Below are 21,103 nucleotides of genomic sequence, written 5' to 3'. Positions count from 1 at the left end.
AAACAAAATATTTTAAAATATTTATACATAGAATACTTCTATATATTAACAAAAAATGAAAAATAAAATTTTAGGAAAATAATATCATTGAACATAGCATAAAACATCAACTAGCTAGGGAAAATATTAATAAAAGCAGTGGAATGCTTAAGCACTGAAATGTATAAACCATCGCTAAATTAGAAGAGAACTAAGTAAATACAGACAGTCTATGTTTACGGATTGTCAGGGTCAACGTTTTTAAGAGGTCATTTCTTCCCAAATTGATTATAGATTCAATACAATGCCAACAAAATCCCAGTAGATTGTTGGGGGACGTTAACAGGTTGATTCTAAAATTTATCTGGAAATGTAAAGGATCTAGCTTATTTTAAAAGAACAAAGTTAGAGGTTTTACACTACCAGATTTCAAGCGTCAGTACGAAGCCAATGTGGCACAGGATAGATAAATAAACCAACAGAAAAGATGAGAAATTCCAGAAATAGATCCACGGATTTATTGATGGGCGAACTGGAGGTTCAGTGTGTGGTTCTCCCTACTTGTTTATATGCTTAAAAAATTCATAGTAAAAAAGTTTAAAAAAGAGTACCCAAACCCAAATAACAACAGAAGGAACAAATCATCATGTGACATTAAGATAAAAAATACTAAGTGAAGGAGGAGACAATGTCCCCAACGCCCCACAGTATGTACTAGCAGGGGCTATAAAGATGCTGTTCAGTAGTTTCACAGGGGCTGCTTAAAGACACATGTTTTTTAGACTCTTTCATTTCATCTAAATTGTATTATCTCTGAACACAAAATGAAAGTCCAGTTCAGTTTAGATTTACTTGATTTTAAAATAATTATAAAAATCATATATCATTAGATCTCAAAACAGCTAACGTATCCAAAAATCTAATACTGATCAAGAAAATTTAATAACCTCAAGAATTTGCTTTATTTCTCTCCATGTTTACACTTACCTGGTGGCTGTGTTTCCCATCTTACTGTAAAGCCTCTCTCATTTCTTAAATGTTCAGAATAGAAATGAAAATAGAGGGTGTTGTCACTACTGAGGAGTTCGTGATGGGGGATAGAGCCACAGAACCTTCCAAGCGGAAATGCCGCGGAGGAATCCCCATCATGAATCTGAAGAAACTCGTGTGGACAATTGTTCACTGATTCCAATTGGAAAAAAGTGAAAGTGATCCGCAGCACCTAAAAATATAAAGGTCACAAGACACTATTTTTCATTTCTATGTTAATTCTAAAGTATTTCTCCCACTAGTTGGAAGCATTTATATTGAGTCCCTTTCAAGAGATGGATCTATAATTTCCTAAGTAGTCACAAAGACATATGACAATTCTATATATTAAATGACTCGTGTTAAAAATTGCTTAGACCTAACCAGCTAATATCAAAAATATTAATATTAATCAAATAGATTTTTAACAACTTTATTGAGGTATAACTGATATAGAAAGAACTGCACATATTTAATGTGTACAGTTTGAGAAGTCTGGACGTATGTAAACACCTGTGACACCATCACCACAGTCAATGTGATAGACATAACCAACACCTTCCAGTTTCCTTCTCTCTCTCTCTCTTTCTCTCTCTCTCTCTCGGTGGTAAGAACACAACATGAGATCTATCCTCTTACATCTTGAAGTGCACAATGCTGTATTGTTACCTCGAGGCACCATGTTGTACAGCAGATCTCTAGAACTTATTCACTTACTGTAACTGAAACTTTATACCCATTGAGTTGCTATTCAATGGGTTAATGAAATAGATTTCAGTAAACTGTCAACTTCATTAAACAAAGGCACTCCAAATGTATAGCTAACAGTGCTTCCAAATCAGTAAAATATAACATTTAAATATCTACCTTGAATTAAATTTAACTGACTGATAACCTGTAGCGTGTAGCATACCCACAGTTCATCAATGACCCCCAGAGATGCTGATTCCTCAGGGGTCTCTGAACCTCTCAACTGATGCCCAGCCTGGATGGACAACCTCGGGTGTAGACAGTAGACATGGTGTAGGCAAGTGTAAAGTGTGCTAGCCTTTGGTGGTTGGATGTCATTGAGAGATGAGTAATACCAAGAGTAGACGTCACGGGAAAGGTACCATGAAAAGTTCTGAGTATGCAAGTAGGTGAGAATAAACATACAAATGTGTCTTCAAGTTAAAATATTAGAATGTGCAGACTTAAATATAGTAATATAATTAATGAAACATAAAAGATTTTGTCCTGACAACCTCATTTAAAACAGCCAAACTACCAAAAGGAGGCTGTTGAATCTAATTTATGATCTAAAACCACAACAGCATTCAGCTCATGAAAAAGGGGATCAGGATATTTTTGAAATTCTGTGCTAGGGTATTTTTAAGATTTGTTACTCAACATTACGTCATTTTTGTCCTTGAAGCAATTTCAATGAAAATCAAATAAATGTTTATGAATTGAACTACCCTTATTTCAATATTACATAAACTGTATTATGTAAACTGTGATGGGGATAAGAAGATATAAAAATCACAATAATCAAGAAAAACAGCATGAAGTTTTCTACAAATTCACAATAAATGCATTAACATTTTTTCACAAAATGATTTTTTTCTTGAAAGAAAGATGTTTTCAATGTCAGGAAACAGAATTCATGAAAACTAAATGGAAGGAAGGAAATTCACATAACATACCCACTGGGAGACTGATTTTGGAGTTTATTCTATTGTGGGGTCACCAGGCCCCAAAGAATCCTTGCTCCTCAAGGGAAAAAATATTTCTGACCTTGTACAATGACCTCTGTAACATGAGCTTGCTGGGAAAAATTAATAGGATTTCAAGGGAAAGCCTTAGCTATTCACACATACAACTTTATTTTAATGAGTCCATGTGTTGGTTGAGAAATAAATATTTGGAAAAGTCTGAGTAATTAATGTTGGGGATAAAAGCACTAAAATCCTTGGGCTCGGATCTTAATCTGAAGAGTGTTTGCACAGCAGTTCCATCACTGGAGTCGAATGGCCTGGGTTCAAGTCCCTGCAGGCCACTTACAGACAACGCACCCCTGGACAGATTTCTCAGCTGCTCAAGGGTAAAATGAGGATAAGAATTCTTATCTTTCAGGGTTATGAGAGTTAAACTGCAATGATTAAATGTATGTGAAGCAATTAACATAGCACATTGACACAAGCAACGCCACAGAGAAGACTTGGATAAGGAAACCACCTTAATAGCAGTCCCCATTCTGGCATAATAATCAACATAACACTGAGTGATCGCTACCGTCTTGGTAACACTATGACGGTACAAATTACTGGCTTGCTGTCGGCCAACCCACGTAGCATCCGTAGTGGACAAAGCATGGACTTTGAAAGACAAACTTGGCTTTGAAATCCAACTAGTCCAATGACCAGCTAAAGAATGTTTTTAAAAAATTACTTATCTTCTCATAGTTTCCATTATTTCATCTATAAAATGAGGATACTAGTACTTTAATTCAAAGAATTAGTATAAAGTTTTGAGAAAGGTATGCAAAATACTCAGCCCAATGCCTGATACTTAGAAAGTCCTCAATATAAGGTATGACGATAGTTATAGATAATTAGTATATATATAGTACAGATAATTCAACTATCATATAGTTGAATTATCATTATGTGCATTTTATGTAATATATACACATACTACATGTTCGTACATATAAATGAAGTGTACACTTGGATGGGAGATACTGTATTTACCTTTCCCTCTTCAGTTCGGATAACCCAGAAGCAGTTAACGTCATGAACATAACCAACATCAGGGCTCATGTAGCTGAAGCTTCCATTCATCCCTGAGAGGGACCCTCCACAAACTGCAAAGGAAAAGAAGATGAGCTGTGCTTTTCAGACACTCTGAAAAGGCTCGCCCTGCTGCCGAAGCTTTTAGAGAACTCCAAGTAATTCTCCTTGGAGACAAAAGCCCTGCCATTCTTTCTTCTCCCCTGTCTCCCTTCAACATCCACCCAAATCCCACCTCGTGCTCAAAGCCCAGCTGATGTCTCCTCATCTCCGCCTGAATTTCCCTGCCTCTTGGGGTTTTCTCCGGCACCCATTCCCTCTGTCTCTGTGACATGTGACACAGTTTAATTCTTATCTTTAGCTCCCGTCTCTCCTCTGTCATTGTGTATCGTCTTGTCTCCTCAACTGGAAGATAAGCTGATAATAGGTGGAGACTATTTTATTTTCTGCTTCCTTATTTCTCCACAGGGTCTACTAGAGTTGTAAACACACAGCAGTCTCAATAAATGTGCCGATTCAGAATCAGGAGGAAAGAGGGAGGGGTGGAGCGGTCAGAAGAGGTTTACGGAGGAGGCCGAATAAGAAGTACCCTGAAGGACAGATACATTTGGATGGGAAGCAAAGAAGGAATTTGGAGAGGTTTGGGGAGAGAAATTTCCCAAATAAAGGAACACAGCCGAAATGAGGTGGCATATGGGGTCAAGAGAGAAGGAAATCTGTCTGGTTTGAAAGGGCGTACTTTTAGGGAACTAGTGAAAAATAAGGTTAGATGGATAGGGTGAGGTCTGGTTATAGAGGATGATTGAAAAACAGTCCCAAACTTTATTTAACAGACAAAAGGGAGGCACTGTATATTTGAGAGCAGGAGAGTGACATGATTACGTGTAATGTTCCCGGGAAATGAAATGGCTGCTATAGAGAAAACTCTCTCTTAGAAAACAACAATACCTTTAGCATATTTTGTTTTCAAAATGGACATAATGAAAGCGGCAAATATGGATTTAATTTTTCCTTTGATGAAAAAGTTTTTATGGCTTGAATTGAAATATATATCTACCTTGTGAATTTCACACCATTTCTGCAAGGGAAGACTTAGTTCTAAGCCTTTGAGCAACTGAACAAGAAAGCAGGTTCAAAATCTGCAGCAGGACTCACTCAAGGATGATACTTCTAACCTGTGAGCATCTGCGGTACAAGAAATGCTGAGCGTACCTTGCTGGGGAATCTGACAGAGAAATCCAGTCCAGAAATGTGTGCATTCACAACTGAAAGCATTAATGCCATCAACACAGGTTCCCCCATTCAGACAGGGGTTGCTCAGACACTCATTGATGTTTTCTGTGCAGTTGATACCTGCCCAACCCGATTCACAATTACAAAGATACCCAGAGACTGTTTCCTAAGGGAAGAAGAAACATAATGTCATAGAACAAAGGGACAGACAATAAACTGGAACCAACCCAAATAATAAAGAACAGCAGTGCTATGTATTCTGTGTAGAAGGTGTCGAACCATAAGCATCTTCCAATAGCCTAACTTGTACCGATGCATTTCAATGGTAATTGCAAAGTATAAGAAATCAGATGTATTTGGGTCAAACTGCAGGCTTTGTTTTACCGCTTTGTAAATCACTGAGAGAAAAAAATGAACTCATTGGTTTTTCCTGGGAACTAAAGTTAGTACCTACCTTTTATCTGAAAGTTATTGACAGTTCTTTATCTTAAGTTTGAATCATTACCTTAAAATCTGTAAATCATAGAAAACATATTTCTCAGAAGTGAAACTACAATTATTCTCCAGTACTCAGTTTCCCCAGGAAGAGGAAAGGACTCACTTTGCACTGTCCATGTAAACAGGGGTGACTCAGGCAAATGCTGCTGAGCTGCGCACATCCAAGTGGCCCATAACCGCTTCCAGTATACCCCGGGAGACAGGTGCAGACCGGTAAGGAACCTGGTTAGAAATACAAATGGATGCGTAAATACAGGTCCCCTCCATTCTGACCCAGTAACAAAACTCAGGCTCCGTCGTCTAAACGAGGAATCGTCAAAGTCTACACATCCCCAGGGGCAGACAAGGCAAGGTGTGAGGAGAAAATACTAGAATCTTTTTTTTTCTAGTTTTTATCTTAAGAATAAGAAAGACATGACACATTTGCAATGTTTATTTGCAGGTTGACACTGGTGCTGTCAGCCTGTATGTCATGGTCCTGAGTTGTGTACAAATGTGAGGCATGCCAAGGAAAAGGGGAGTTTCTTATCATGGAGGGGTTGACGGCAGGAAAGAGCATTCCTCTGAGGACAGTATCTGTTGCAAGCACTGTACACATACTGACTAACTTAACCCTCTCAAGAGCCCTATAAATAGGTACTATTATAATTTCCATTTACAGATGAAGACAAAGCACAGAGAGATGAAGTGCCTTTCATCAGGGACACACAGCTAGAACATGGTGGAGCCCAGGGAAAAGTAAAATCCAGTCTTCTTCTAGAATTCATGCTCCTAACCACTTCAGTAGGCTGTTAATCATTTAAAAAACACTTAAAGAGTTATACACATATATACATGCATATATATACACACATATTCTTTCATATATGTGATATGACAAGTCAGCAAAAATAAAAGTAGTATTTTGAAATAACGAGAGATATGATACGTTATTCAATAAATGGAGTTGGGGCCACCTATTTGGACAAAAATATCAAATTAGACCTCTATTTGATGCTATAGATAATAACAAATCTTAAAAAGATCAAAGATTTTAATATTAAAAATAAATGAGAGTACATGTACTTGATTATTTTTAAAGAGTTTGGTAGGGAAGACCAAATTACCAGAGGAAAAACACTAAAAGAAAACATTTACCTTTTTGACTACATAAAAATTTTAAACTTCTATATAGAAAATACAACCAAAAAATTAAAATAAAAACAACATCCAGGAAAATTACATGTAAAATATAAGACAGATAATGAGATAATATCCTCATAGTACCTAATGAAATTTTACAAATCAGTAAGAAAGCAGATGAACAAAGGACATGAAAAAAAATTTTTAAATGGCCAGTAACTGTCTAAAAAGTATTCATTATGAATTATTAGTAATCAGAAAGTTTTTTGATTTAATCAAAATTAAAATAATGAGAAGGCAATTTTTGCCTATAAAATTGACCAAAACGAAAAATAGCAATAGTACCCTTTATGGTCAAGGGTGGGGTAAATGTATATTTTCACACACTGTTAATGAGCATATAAATTGATATATTTTCTGGGAGAAAATTTAGTAATATGTATGTATTTTTTAAATTGTAGGAGGTGAAGCTTCTTTTATGCAGCACAGCAGACCTTGTTGGTTTTCACCCTAGATCCATTTGCCCCTCCTTAGTAGTGAACTCCTTATTTTAACTGGGGGCATGGGCACCTGAAATAAAGATTACATTTCCCAGCTTCCCTTGCAGCCAGGCTCAGTGGAGCCAAAGGCCCAGAAAGGGGAGTCCTTAAAGAGAGCTGACAGGTCCTCCTTCCTCCTTTTCTCCTTCCTGCTGGAATACAGTCATGCATCTATCAGCTGGCTTAATTATCTTGGGAAATAATTGCAAAAATTAGAGCAGATAATAAAAGAGCATAGCCTATTGCATTTTTAAAAATCCAAAGGTATAGTTTTATAACATGGATTAATTTTTGGTTTGAAGACCAAAGTAAGAATTTTGAAAATAGAGGATTTTGATTCTAAAATGTTGATTTGTTTTAGAAGGTCATATTAAAATACCCCAAACCAGAGGGAGAGATGAGTCATTACCCAGAACCGAGGAGCATGACGCGAGTGGGTGGCAGCCTCCGTTATTGACCGAGCAGAGGTCTATGAGGGTGCAGACTCTTCCATCGCCCTGGTACCCTGATCACAGCAAGAGCATAGGCATGAAAAACAACGTCAGGAATATGCAAGAAGAAGAATCCCAATCTGAGAATCAAATATCACAGGAACCAGACCAACCAGAGATCTTCCACCATCAAAACAGAAAATGTAAATGTAATGTGTCATAAATAAAATTCCATAGTTAAGAAAATGGACAGGGACTTCCCTGGTGGCGCAATGGATAAGACTCAATGCTCCCAATACAAGGGGCCTGGGTTCAATCCCTGGTCAGGGAACTAGATACCACATACATGTCGCAACTAAGAGTTCACAATGCATGACTAAGGAGCCCGCATGCCACACTAAGGAGCCCACCTGCCACAACTAAGGAGGCCTGAAGCCGCAACTAAGGAGCCCACATGACACAACTAAGGAGGCCTGAAGCCACAACTAAGGAGCCCACGAGCCGCAACTAAGACCCAGTGCAACCAAATAAATAAATAAAATAATAAATAAATATGAAAAAAAGAAAATGGACAGCAAGAATTAGGAACCTGATTTCAGAAACAACATTCAGGGTTGTTTCTAATGACAAAAATAAAACTAAAAAGACAAATGAAACTACTGGGAGACTTAGAAAGTGCTGACACCAAGGAAGTTGACATTTTTTAATTACAGTGACTTTGAAGATCTTGGAGCTGAATTATTCTAAAAGTCCAAAGTACTGTTATTTCATGTTAATAAAACATACAGGGTTTCAGTTTACCCCTTAGAATTCCCTGAACTTCTTGGATAGTAACTCAGTTTAGATTAGAGAATAGGAGTCATGACTTCTTTCCAGAAGAGAACGGAAACTCACATGTATGATATGCCTACTATTACGTCTGTTATTTAGTAAACTTTATATGGAAAACATCTCATGAGTTCATTATATTAATAAATTATTTGTGGCAACAATAGGTCTGTGATCCACAGAGAAAATCTGTCTAGTTCTGCATTATCTCAAAAGGCTATTTCACAGTGTGTAAAGGCTTATTGTTTTCCATTGATACTCAAAATATGTTTTATTTCTTTCTTATAACATAGCTGAACTAATGTGCCCTGGATCCATAATTTAAGTAAAACTTTTTGCACTATTCAGTTTGTCTCCTTAGACATAAGTCCTGTTTACAATGGAACACAAGCGCCTGTTTTCAAATGCATGTTTTGCCCGTAAGGGTATCAGGACATCTGGTGTAGCACCTGGGGGACAGTGCTGACAGTGGTAAGAGCCAGGTGTGTTTACACACTCAACAGGTGGAGCCGCAGAACAACCGCCGTTGCTTATCTCACATTCATTGATATCTTCACAAATGTGTCCATTTCCTTGCCAGCCTAGAAAAACAGGTTTGAAAAGTTAGCTCTTCAGTAGTTAAACACACATGAAAACCTGCTTAACTGTGTGAGGAACCACTGATTAAAATGAGATATACTCTACCTATCAGATTGGCAAAAATTGTTTTAAATACTTACGATCAAATTCCTGCAAAGAGGTGGTTACATGGGGTAGTCTTATATGCTGTTAGTCAGAAGTTAAATTAATAAAACCTATCAGGAAAGAGATCTAGGAGTATTCGTTTAAAATTTTAAAATACATACCTTTTGACTAACAATTCCACTTCTTAAAACTTATTCTGCAATGATAAAACTGTCAGTACATAAAGATGTAGGTAAGCTGGTATCTACTGCAGCATTGTTTAATGGGAAAAAAAACTCTCAATGGTCTATAGGAGCATAGCTGAAAATATTATGACTCATCTATACCACTGGATGCTAAAAGCTATTTTAATAATATGTGCACACATACTGAAAGAATTTTCCCATATTATTTTAATTGAAAATACCAAATTTTAGAAATATATGCAGAGCTGTGATCCCAGTTTGGGGAAAGAAATTTTTTTAAACCTGCATATAGGTCTGTGTGCTTGTATGAGTGAAGGAAAAGGCAGAAGAGGAGAGAACCAGTTGCTAACAGTGGTTTCATCAGGAGAAGGAGCTTGAAGAAGAAAGGGATTGTCATGTTACTTGAGACACAGCTGTTTTATTCAACTGTTGAGTTTTATTACTCAATTGAAATGATTTAAAATTATAAGAATTTTTAAAACATTTTAAATCCTTTAAAATATTTATTTTCTTTGATCTAAGTAGGGACCCCTTCTAAAAATCTACCTGAGAAAATTATCATATTTGCGGGTGAATAATTGAATGCATAGAAAAAAGCTGGAAGGACATATGTTCAAACATTAGTGGTGGTTCTGAGTGATGACTATTTTTTTTTCTGTTTTTTTTTTGTAATTTTATAGTTTCTTTATATTTTATAAGAGTATATATTGCTTTGATATTCAGGGAAAACTAAGGTGATTGACAGGAAAACAAAAAGTTTGTGTTTCTCTTTTTCTTCTCCAACAATAAAAAGAAAAACGTAAGAACACCTTTGCCCAGGTTATACTTTAAATGATTTACTTTTCTGATTTCTAGTTTTTAAAGATTGTCATTGGCAAATTACCTTGAAGAACATAATTATTCGCACATTTTGCTTGCCCCTGAGAACTAAGAAGGAAAAGGTCTTGACGTGTTTTCTTCAGCGTCTTTCTAGCTGTACAAGATCTAAACATGTAAGTTGGAGAAAGTCACTAAACCAGACATTGCTAAGGGAACCAACAGGCATGTGAGGTTCCCTGGCAAGAGAGAATAAACAGGGAGAAATCAACAGCTCAGCTCTCACCCAGGGCCAAGCAGACCTGGGTTTGGATCCTGACTGAGGCTAAGCTCTTGGATCTTGGGCAAGTTATTTACCTTCTCTGAGGTGCAAGTTCTTATATTTCAAAATGGGAATAATACTAATTCCCACCATTTCTTGTTTCTGTTGCAGCTGCATGAATTAGAAACTGCCTAGCACAGTGCCTTAATGACATTCTCATAAGGAATAGCTGCAGTTATTATATTCTTCTTGGGTTCCGCTTTCTAAGAACACCCAAGGAGTGCAGACGGGCCTTGTAAACTCTCTGGGGTCTGGTCGATTGCTTACCAGTGCACCCAGATCAGTGCTCAGCTCACAGCAGGTGCTCTGCAAGCATGCCTTGAAGGGAGGAGGATGATCTCACAGTAAGAAATGAAGCTTTGACTCAAACCCAGGCAGTCTCTGAGCCCTGAGTCCACATTCTCAGGGACCTCCCCTGGAGGTTCCGTCTCTGTGGGTCTGTGATGGGGCTGGACGACCCTGTTTACAGCCAGGCCCCAGGGTCTTCTAATGACACACCCAGGTGAGGACTACTGGACTCTAGTGAACACAGTCAGAGCTCAGTTTGCCCAAGTCTACCATCATCTGGTTCATATGAAAGGTGGGACCAGAGCACGTGTCTTTTGATCTCAAGTCTAATCAGTTCACAGCCATAGCAACAAAATGTTTGACCTCCCAAACTCTATGGCTAACCCTGGCCCCAAAATTTGACTCTGGCACACTTTGGGACAAACCCCCCATTTCTTTTGTTGAATTGTTGCAGCAGTAAGATGGTCTGGAGTGGGATTTAGTGAATCAGGACATGAAACTGGATCGGAAGCCATCCTGAAAACAGCGTTCTTATCCCTCCGCAGTGGAAAGAACTTGGTTCTGGCGTTTTGCCTGGCTGCCAGGCATCTCTGGCCGGGCGGGGACATGTCCATATACCTGCGGGACAGGCGCCACAATAGAAGGAGCCCGGCGTGTTGAAACACTGCACAAGCGCTGAGCAAGGCGCAGGCCAGAGGCTGCACTCGTCTCTGTCCAGCGTGCAGGCCATGCTGTTCGACGGGGCCGTCCACCCGGCATCACAGAGGCAGCTGTACCTGGGCTGGCAGGACGACAAGGGTGTGAAGAAAGGCAATCAAGAAAAATGAGCACGAAAAGCCTTTGGAAATCTCACCGAGCCCACAGGAAACTGATTTTTCCTCTAACATTCATTTCCATAAGGCCAATGGAGTGGCTTCTCTTTTTCTTCCCATATGATTAAGCATTTAGACCAGACCATGAAAAAAAGAGAAACAGCTTTATTTTAGAATAAGGGAAACCTGTCATTTGCTCCCAAAGATGCCTGGGAAAGAGTAGCAACAATCAAGAGCTGTAAGTCAATATAATTAAAGTCAATCAACTCAGCCTGCTCTGCTTTTAGAGGGAAAAACACCCATGTAGGCACAGACCTTGGAAAATCAATTCTGTTTGTTTCCTTTTTGAAGGTTCCACCCACCACCACCCCTCCCACCATGGCTGGAAGGGAACCATTTTCCATCACATGGGCAGAAAAAAATAGAACTAAAAATAAAGACCGGAAGGTCTCCAGCAAGGCCAAGTGGGCCAGGGCTGGGCGACCTTGAGGGCCAGGAATCAAGGTCGCCAGGACCCAGAGCACAGGGGACGCTCAGGGAGGTAGAGTCTGCAGCAGTCACAGGGGCTCAGGCGGCCAGAAAAATCCAGACTCCTTAAAATTGAATGTTGCAAACAAGGGCAGGCCTTTTGTGTTGCCATGTCTTGTCACCGTTAAAACTCACAAGGCCAAGAGAAGGTCATGTCTCACAGCGAGATTCATGGACGAATAATAAAAAAATGCTCGGATTTATATAATGAAATCAACCTCTGGGTCCCGTTTTCTGTTTATTTATAGACAATGGTCACAACCTTCCTCATCTGAGGCCGGCTTAAGGGCAGGACGTGGCTCTCCTCTGCAGCCCCACAGGGTCCTGCTTGTACACGGCTACGCAGAGGGAGGAACTAATACCCAGGCCTCTCCCGAGGGGTCCCACTCCGGAAGACACCCACCTCTCCAGCCTGCACCCGGACCAGATCCTCGCAGATGCCGTGGACACAGCGCACCTGGGAACCCCCCTCACAGTCATCGTATTTGGATGCACACTGGGGGCCGCGGGTCTCAGGCGAGCAGAGACAACTGTTGGTCACACAAAGCACAACGTCAGGACCTGTTTCTTAGCATCAATAAAAAAATAGCAGTAATTCCGATTGCAGGTCAGTGATCTTCACGTGGAATCATAAACCAGCAAACCAGATTTACTGGCTGGCATCTTGGGAGAAAACCACTGTGCTCTTCTTTAAGCGGCAGATTGAGTAAATGTGTTATCATGTCAAATATGGGGTGAGAGGGCACGACTACCACAATAAATTCTTCTGCTATCAGGTCATCAAACAGTGCTTTCAAAGGTCAGCCATCTATAAACTAAGGGGGACGGAGCTCTTCAGGATGGTACAGGGAGAGATCATCGCAGCCTCTCAAAGTCCATCCAGCTGGACCCGCCAGTAAGCCCAGGTGACCCTGACTGAATGGATAAATTCCCGAATATTCTCTAGGCTTGCATAACCTCACCAACAGTGGTATATCCACATCTCAGAGTCTATGATGATGGTGATTATACTACAAGGGCAACACTTCTATCCATAAGACAGGAGTTAACATAGTAACATTTCTTCCATTGTCACATTGTAACTCACAAGATGTAATTATCACATATTACCTAAACTAGCCCTGGGTGTTTTGTCATGAGATTTCAGTTCCGTAAGAATCAAATAAGCAAAGTGGTTTTAAGCTATGGTAATCTTAAAGTTGCTGAGTTAGTCTTATATCTGTCCTGCAGCTTCAGAGGGAATGTGGATGGTGTGAGATGGTGGCTGGGGGAAGGGGGGGAGGTAGAGGAATCACAGAGGCTACACTTCTTTACACACGTCTGAGCACAGCTGATGGAGCGAGAGCCAGGCCCGCAGGGCACTGTTTGCCTGACTTGAGCCATGTTGGCCACTGGGGCCAAGGGCAGAGTCAAGGTACGAGGAGGACCTGTGTGGCCATGGACCGTGAACTAGTTTCTGAGTGTTCTGCAAAAGGGGCCACTCTACCTGGTAAAGAAGCGCTTTTAACGATACGTGCTGAGGCACAAAAAGCTCAGCTGATGTCCATGGATAAAAACAAATTGGCAGTGATTGGCAGTGATTGGCAGGGAGGGAAAGGGGAGCTTGGTTGCTGGAGAAGCCCCAGGGGCCACAGTCTGGGCACAGAACTCGGTGTAGCCGTGGAGGCCTCGGAAACAACTGCTGTGGTGGCACCTTCGAGCGGGTTCTAAGGAAGAAAGAGACCAACAAATGTGGCCGGAGATGGAGAGTAAGAGTATGGTGGATACCGTGCAGGCACTCCCGTGTGGGGTTGCCAGACCTAGCAAATAAAGATACAGGATGCCCGGTTTAAAGTTTGAATTTCAGATAAATACTTTTGTGGTATAAGGATGTCCCATGCAATTTGCAACATCAATATATAATTCTGTAAAACCTGTTCCATTAATAAATTACATTTCTGAGCATTCCAAGGTTGCCTTTCTCATTAAGCTCATAGATTGATAGCAATACATGATTAAACTGAAAAAGAAATTCAATTATTCATTCCTTACCCGTAAGCTATTTATCTTCTTCTCATCTCTCTTTTTCCATACTCCCCCTCTCATATTCTCCTCCCTTTCCTCTTCACTCTCCCAGCCTTACACAGAATATTCTTTCAGACAATTTAATTAGACTCTTGGAGATGGCAGGACTTTGGACCATCTCTTGCACACATTTGAGGATCTGATCCAGGTGGCTTCCTGGCTAAAAGTTTATTTTACCAGCACCTCCACCCACCAAAGGAAAATTTTTTTAATCTTTAAACCAACTATTACTAGCTTTCTGAGTCTATGATGTATGAGAAGTCTGAGTATTCAGGAACCCATGGGACAAGACTGCCTAGGTTTAAATCTTGACCCTTCCTGTTAACTCTTCACCTTAGACCATGTAATAATTACTCCCTCTGCCTCTGTTTCTTGTAAAATATAAGTGCTAATCTATGAACACTATTTTCACCTTGGGGTCTAAAGGCATTTTCCTGTAGGAAGTGCTCAGGAAACTGCATTTATCTTATCACTAAGTGATTTACTATTGGAAAAGGACTTGAAATTTGAGAAGAGCTGCAGTTAAGTCCTCTCTCTTCCTTCTCCCTTGCTATTGTCATTTGGAGAGGAGTATATTTTAATCCTACGTACTTCCCTAATGAGCTACAAAGTATACTTCTTTCATTAAGTTTAGATAACATGAGAAGAAGAAAGCCTAAGGGGAGGAAGGAAGCCAAATACAAGAGCAATTTCCTTACTATGATCCTCAAAGACAAATATTTTTAATCCCATTTTACTGGCAAGGTTCAAATTGCCCAAGGCACAGAATTAGCAATTGGCAGAAGATGAATTAAAACGTAGGTCAGTGTTATTCCTGTACTATTGTTTTTCCACATCGCATTCCCATGTTCTGAAAGGGAGAGTTAGTTGAAGACTTTCCATTTCTACGTGTCTTTTTAACATAACAGTGTTTGCATGCAAAATGTATATTCTCAAGGTGTCTGGATACACCCTTAAGGAAAAAGAGTAGTGAATTATATGCCTCCCTGAAGAAGTCACTTTTGTAATGACCTTCTATTGCTGATTTGGTTCCAGCAGAAAAAAACTAGGCTTTTCCATCTTCAAAAACGCTGCAAGTGCATTTGGCAATTGAGACGAGGTCACATATATTTTCATGGTCATAGTTTAACTTGTGCTAGAGTCCATGGTTCAATATTAATATAACTGACTAACTAAAAGAGGTAATATGTTTAATACCTAACTACCATCTGAGCTAAAACCAGATGATCCTCCATCATAGGCTCTGCCTGTCTTAAAATCTACCAGTGATAAGAATGGAAATAAGTAAAATAAAATATGATAAACACCATTGTGTTCTTGGAGAAAAAACAAACAACAAACTCAACTTTTTTTTTTTTTTTTGCCCTATAAAGCCTTCTAGATCTGAGCCTGAAGTACATAACATGCACCATCCATGCATGGCCAATGAGGATCCCACGGACTGTCTTAGACCCACAGTCAGCAGGAAACAATAGGAATTACTTCTTCAGAATAAAGAGGCAATAACAGTATTGAGAAGTGGCAAAATATTACCTGTTAGCTATCTGAGCACTTGGGACAAGACCACGAGCCACAGGAGTCGGGGAAAACAGACGATGGTTTTTCTTGCTCTACTTTCATTACTCCAAGAAAGAATTTTTACCAGAAATTTTTCTGTGAAATGGGGCTTCCAATGAATTAGTATTTGCATAGCGCTTTATCTTTCACAGGTCTTTATAATTAAAAATTATTAATCCCCTTAAATAAAGACTCCTTTGTCTCCCTCAAGTAAGTGGGCTCTAAGAGTCAGAGACTGAAGAAGGCTGCAAATCCAGAGCAAACTCTGCTCACCACAGACACATTTCTGCACATCCAGATTATTCAACAGGGTCTCAAGTTTGCCTTCATCAACTGCCCACAGAAGTTTCCAGAAGGGGTTTCTAGCTACTGATTAACAAGGATTTCACCTCACGTAATTAGTAGAACTCGAGAAAATATCTAAAGGATCTTTGTTTCATTCCACATAGATTCCACAAAGCAAGCGTTTAATCTTATGCTCATGTACATTTTTCGATATGCTCTTTTATTCCTTCAAAAAGACTTCATCATATGCCTGAATGAGAGTATTTCGGTCATAGATAATCAACTGGAATTCATGAGGCTTCATAAACCATCCCCACAGCAAGAAGAAACCAGATTGAAGTGCTGTGCTCCCTAACGTCCTCCAGCAAATCTATGAAGGGCAGAAACTAGAAACCAAAACCATTCCCAGGGTCAGCACAATCAGTCCTTGGGCTTTCTTTGATAGGACGGTGCAAGAGAAAATAATTCAGTGCTGCCCTATCAAGCTGAATCTGCCATTTAGGCAGCTCTCAACAAATACAGTGGCCCTCTCTCCCTCCCTCCCTCCTTCCCTCCCTCTCTCCTCTCTCTCTCTCTCTCTCTCTCTCCCTCACTCCCTCCTTCTCGTTTGTATCTGGAAAAATTAACCTCTGACATGCAGCAAATACTTGTGTTAAAATTTTTCTTTTCTTTTCCATTTTGCAGGGGTAAAAATACAAATTTGTCCTGGGGGGAAAGAACGATTTTGGCTCCGTCTATGGGTCTCTCCTCCCTGCTGCACACATTTGTTATTGTGTTGAGTTGCAAGACTCCAGAAGACAGTGATGATAACAGAAGACCAAGAGTGAGAACTAATCTCCAGGACATTCCTCAGTAACAGGAAGGTGGGAACGATTAGTGCTAGGAGTCATTTGCCACCGATATCTGCAAGCAGCAATTTTCATTGATAAGTGCCCATAAACAGAAATGAGGAGATAATGCTTTCAAGGCAATGAAAGATTACACCTGCATTCTGGATCTGGCCCAAGCTTGAATGTTTATAAAAGCAGGGATCAGGGGGTGCCTTTAAATGAGAAACAAAATCCAGAGAGCAAAAGGCTCTTTACTAATGTAATAGTTCATTTACATCACAGGCGGTACAGTGTGCATGACATTTAAATTCACAGACACATCCACCAGAAGTTTGAATGAGTTAAGTTTGTAACTTGCAATGAGCAAAAAATTTTAAGATCAGGTCAAAAGAACAAAAGGATCAACTAAATGAAAAAGAGGAAGATTGGGGTTGCTTTCTGAGAAAATAGTGTGTGAACAGATGACAAGGCCAAAACCAAAATTGCTGTGCTCATTTTTGCTGGACAGGTCAGAATGGATTGTTACAAGGGGATTGAAGAACAAGACATCAGGGATACCAGCGAGAGAGTAAATAATTGCTCTTTACTCCACTGAGGTCACACCCAAAGATTTTGTCATAACAGAACCAATTTCTTTATCTTTTAATAATCACTGAATATAGGAGATCCACCAAACTATAGGGAAAGATGATGTCTAGAGGTTTGGGGTTTCTTTTAAGTGATTTTTAAGAAACTACAGAAACAGTTTGACGTTGATCTGCCATACATGTTTGGACTTGATTATCTAACAAGATAGTGCATCAGCCAGTGTAGCTTTAAAGACCAATATTCCTAGAGTTTGATGGGAACATGGACGCATCGGGATGCCTAAGTCGGCTTTGTAAGGGAAGGGAAGTTCTCCTGCAGAGGGCGATGCCTGAGCAGAGCAGGAGAATGCAGTAGACGAGCCACGTGACAGAGGCAATCGGAAGAGAAGACGGGGGAGGCCTGACGATTGTGCTGAGGGCCTGATGGCTAACTGAAGAAAGACAGTGAGCGTGAACCGTGTGAAGAGAACCTCGGTTCAGTCTCTGCTCTGGTTACGGCGAACACTGCACTTAGCGCTTGAATGGAGATGTCCTGATGTGATCTATCAGCTCTCTACTCTGTGGAATGAGGGCAGCAGGGGCTCGCTGGTATGGGGGGTGGCGTCCCTCCCTCTTCTACGTAAGGCTCTTCAGTGGCTGCCGCTTTGATGCTCTGACTCCTGCTAACCCTTCAGCCTCATCTTGCCCCGGGCCATCCTCACTCTCTACCCCAGCCATGGTGGCCTCCTTCCCGTTCCTCAGAGATTCCAGAGAAAGGATTTCTTCATGGGGTGAGAGCTGAGGTCACACAAGCTTTTTTCCATCTAAGTAAATAGCTACGTGTATGTTAAATAAGCACCACGTGACTTCCCCAGGGAGCACCTAATTTTGCTGGTAATACAGATGCTTAATCTTGCACACTTTTAACCAGGGGATGTCTTAGCCCTTCAAAAACACACCCTGATATTTTTTTTAAAAACCAAAAAAACAGGCAAAAGTGACAGTCAGTTTTGAGCTAAAGCTTTAAGAGACTACATATTTCTGTTTAGTTCTCTGGGGGCTTTTGACCTTGGCCATGAGAAGGACATTTCTCAGGCAGCTGGGACACCTCCAGCCCAGGCCTAAGAATGAGACATGCAGACCAAACCTAAATGAGGTGCAGCCACCGTGGCCAATATGCAGACCTGTGAGTATGAAAAATAAATACTTATTGGTTTAAAAAAAAAAAAAGGAAAGAAAAAAATCACCTGTAACTTCCTGCTGTATTTATACACGTGGCTCCGTTCTGGCAGCCCAAGGGTGTCCCTGAGTAAATCTCACATTCGTTAACGTCGTCGGAGCACAGAGGACCCTGCGTTCAGACAAAGAACAAAGTCAGGTGTCGCAGGTCACGGAGGCATCTGGGGCCAGTCTTCACAGGATACGTTGAAGGATTTAAACACGGACAGTAAAGAAATCCTCGGTCAAGCCAAATACATTAAAACTGAGACTGATCTCCAGTCATCCTTCCTCTGGAACTCAGGTATGGCCGAACAGAGACATAGAGCTCTTCGCAGATCACACCAGTCACACGAGAAGAATCCTTACACAGACTAACCCTCATTTCACTATGGAGCTCTGCCTGGGAATAGTCACATAATTTCTTTTTAATGCACATGTCAGGAACATTTTCATCATTAATAGAAAAGGACAGGAAAACGTACAGGCTATATCAAGATTTGTTTAGTACTTTCAAGGCTGAACCATTTAAATTCATGCTAGCCAGAATAACACGTAGTATCCAATCCAGTGAACCCTCCTTAAGATGGTTCAGTATTCAGTGGGTGATAGAATCATGCCCGCCGCTGTTTGGATTTTGGCGTACGTGGTGTCATTCACTCTGATTCAGGAGACCACAGAATCCTAGAAACCTTGGACGGAGAATTAAATATGTCTGAAGGACTCCAAGGAAACCACCGATGCTGACTCACCATCATTTTTAACCAAAGACAAGGGACTCACCTTCCACTGTGAGGGACAGATACAAAAAAAGGAATCCTGGAGATTGAGGCAGGTTCCGCCGTGCTGGCACGGATTGCTGCTGCAGACCTTTCTGTCATGTGTCTGAAACAAAGACAGGATGGTCAGCGAGACAATCGTGCTTTCCATGTTTCAGAGCAGGCATGTATATAAAACTACATTTTACTCCTGATCAATGGAGGGTCTTCCTCCAGACTTTAAATCCATTACTTAAATTCTTCTTCGTATCAACTCTCTTATGAAAAAACAAAGCGATTGATATCATCAGTCCTATTCATATTCCTTCACTGTTCACATGCATTTAACCAGGGATGGGATGAGGCATGAGTGACAGGTGCGGATTCTCACTCTCTCTTTGGATAAAGCATTGTTCACTTGACAAATGTACGTTGGTGGACAAGGGTCAAGATTTCAGGTGTGGGAATCACAGGAACATTTCTCTCGTTCCTGTTCTTCTGCTGTTGTTCTTATCTTTGGTACCTCCAGATAAGCATTTGAAATATGATCATCTTTTGCTGCCACCCCTCCTCCCCTGGGTTAAGATAACTGGACTCTTTTCACTCCAAGACCCTTTACTGGAAATGTGGCCTGTGGTTTAGATACACCCTGCGGTCTCGTGCTCACATGACTGCTTTCAGACCAGAGTCGCAGACAGACCTGCCTTTGTCTACAGAACCTGGGGAATCTTACCCTATATCAGCTACCAGTTCCAGTCTTGTAAGGTCTGCAATGCCTTTGGGGGCAGAGGAAACTTCTTTAGAGAGGACAAGTGATTATGCAAGGAAAGCTATCCCGTTAATTTCACCTAAACTCTGTCTAATTCTGTTTTAAAAATTAAAATAGGAGCAAATTATTCTTCACATTTTAAAAAAATATTTGGTGACTCGGAGAGAAAATGAAGTCTGTTCCCTCCGTTTGCAGATGAAACTGAGAGCAGAGGATGGCGGGCTGACTCAGCACCATTTAGTGCAAAGCCCATTCTCTCTCCACCTTTGTAATAAGTCAGGTGCCCGTACATTTGGGGGTCTCTTTCTGGGCTCTGTTTTCTTCCATTATTCCGTCTGTCTTTGTGCCAGTACCACAACTAGCTCTGTTCATCACAGGATACTATTAAAAATTAACCACAAACTCATTTAGAGTTTTTTCTGGCATACAAAACAACACTGAGGATTAAAACCTCAAAAGCCCGTGGGGGCCCAGCAGGAAATGGAATCCGTAAGCAGTCAGGAGGAAGACAGTAGGGAACTCGGGGGACTGTGGTGCCCAGAGAGCACTTGCCCCATCCAAAGGCATGAAGGCACTTCCATTCCTAAATCATTCAAAACTCTTCCTGGGGGGATGGGCAGAGGGTGGCCAGTCTGAGCTCATTGGCCCATGGCCTCCAGTTCCTGACCTTTGGTGGGAATGAAGAAGCACTCTAGGAGACTGCAAACTCTCGTGCTGTGCCTTGCTCATTTGTAATTCCTCCACTACTCCATAAAAAGATAAAGGCTGAAAGGGCAATTTATTATCAAAGCCGGCAAAAAGAATACAAGAACTTGTTCACCGAATTTAAAACACCAAAGTAGAGGATAACATTTGAAGCATAATCAAAAACAGACCAAGAATATTGGGGCAGGGATTCTTAACCTGGAATTCCCTTGCTTTTATTCAAAATTTAAAATATGGAGACCTTCTATGCATTTCTCTGTGTGGAAGTTTACGGCTCCCATGAAAG

The 21,103-nt window shown here is 40.5% G+C and overlaps 1 protein-coding gene across 2 annotated transcripts in view; it reads right to left on the bottom strand.

The window, feature by feature from the left end:
• Positions 1 to 21,103, bottom strand: part of CUBN (cubilin) — a 290,843-nt gene that overhangs the window by 250,791 nt on the left and 18,949 nt on the right. For both annotated transcript variants that reach the window (XM_007196413.2, XM_057544323.1), the window contains 10 exons: positions 19,369 to 19,470; positions 18,615 to 18,718; positions 12,469 to 12,595; positions 11,344 to 11,506; positions 8,880 to 9,011; positions 7,581 to 7,676; positions 5,614 to 5,732; positions 4,992 to 5,178; positions 3,741 to 3,853; positions 967 to 1,201 (listed from right to left, as the gene is read on the bottom strand). In XM_007196413.2, coding sequence (XP_007196475.2) covers positions 967 to 1,201; positions 3,741 to 3,853; positions 4,992 to 5,178; positions 5,614 to 5,732; positions 7,581 to 7,676; positions 8,880 to 9,011; positions 11,344 to 11,506; positions 12,469 to 12,595; positions 18,615 to 18,718; positions 19,369 to 19,470 — 1,378 coding nt within the window. The remainder of the gene's footprint in view (positions 1 to 966; positions 1,202 to 3,740; positions 3,854 to 4,991; positions 5,179 to 5,613; positions 5,733 to 7,580; positions 7,677 to 8,879; positions 9,012 to 11,343; positions 11,507 to 12,468; positions 12,596 to 18,614; positions 18,719 to 19,368; positions 19,471 to 21,103) is intronic.

Source organism: Balaenoptera acutorostrata, chromosome 3 (assembly GCF_949987535.1).
Source record: "Balaenoptera acutorostrata chromosome 3, mBalAcu1.1, whole genome shotgun sequence".
Classification (NCBI taxonomy): domain Eukaryota; kingdom Metazoa; phylum Chordata; class Mammalia; order Artiodactyla; family Balaenopteridae; genus Balaenoptera; species Balaenoptera acutorostrata.
The sequence above is the reverse complement of the archived record's forward strand: the minus strand, read 5'-3'. Positions and strand labels throughout refer to the sequence as shown.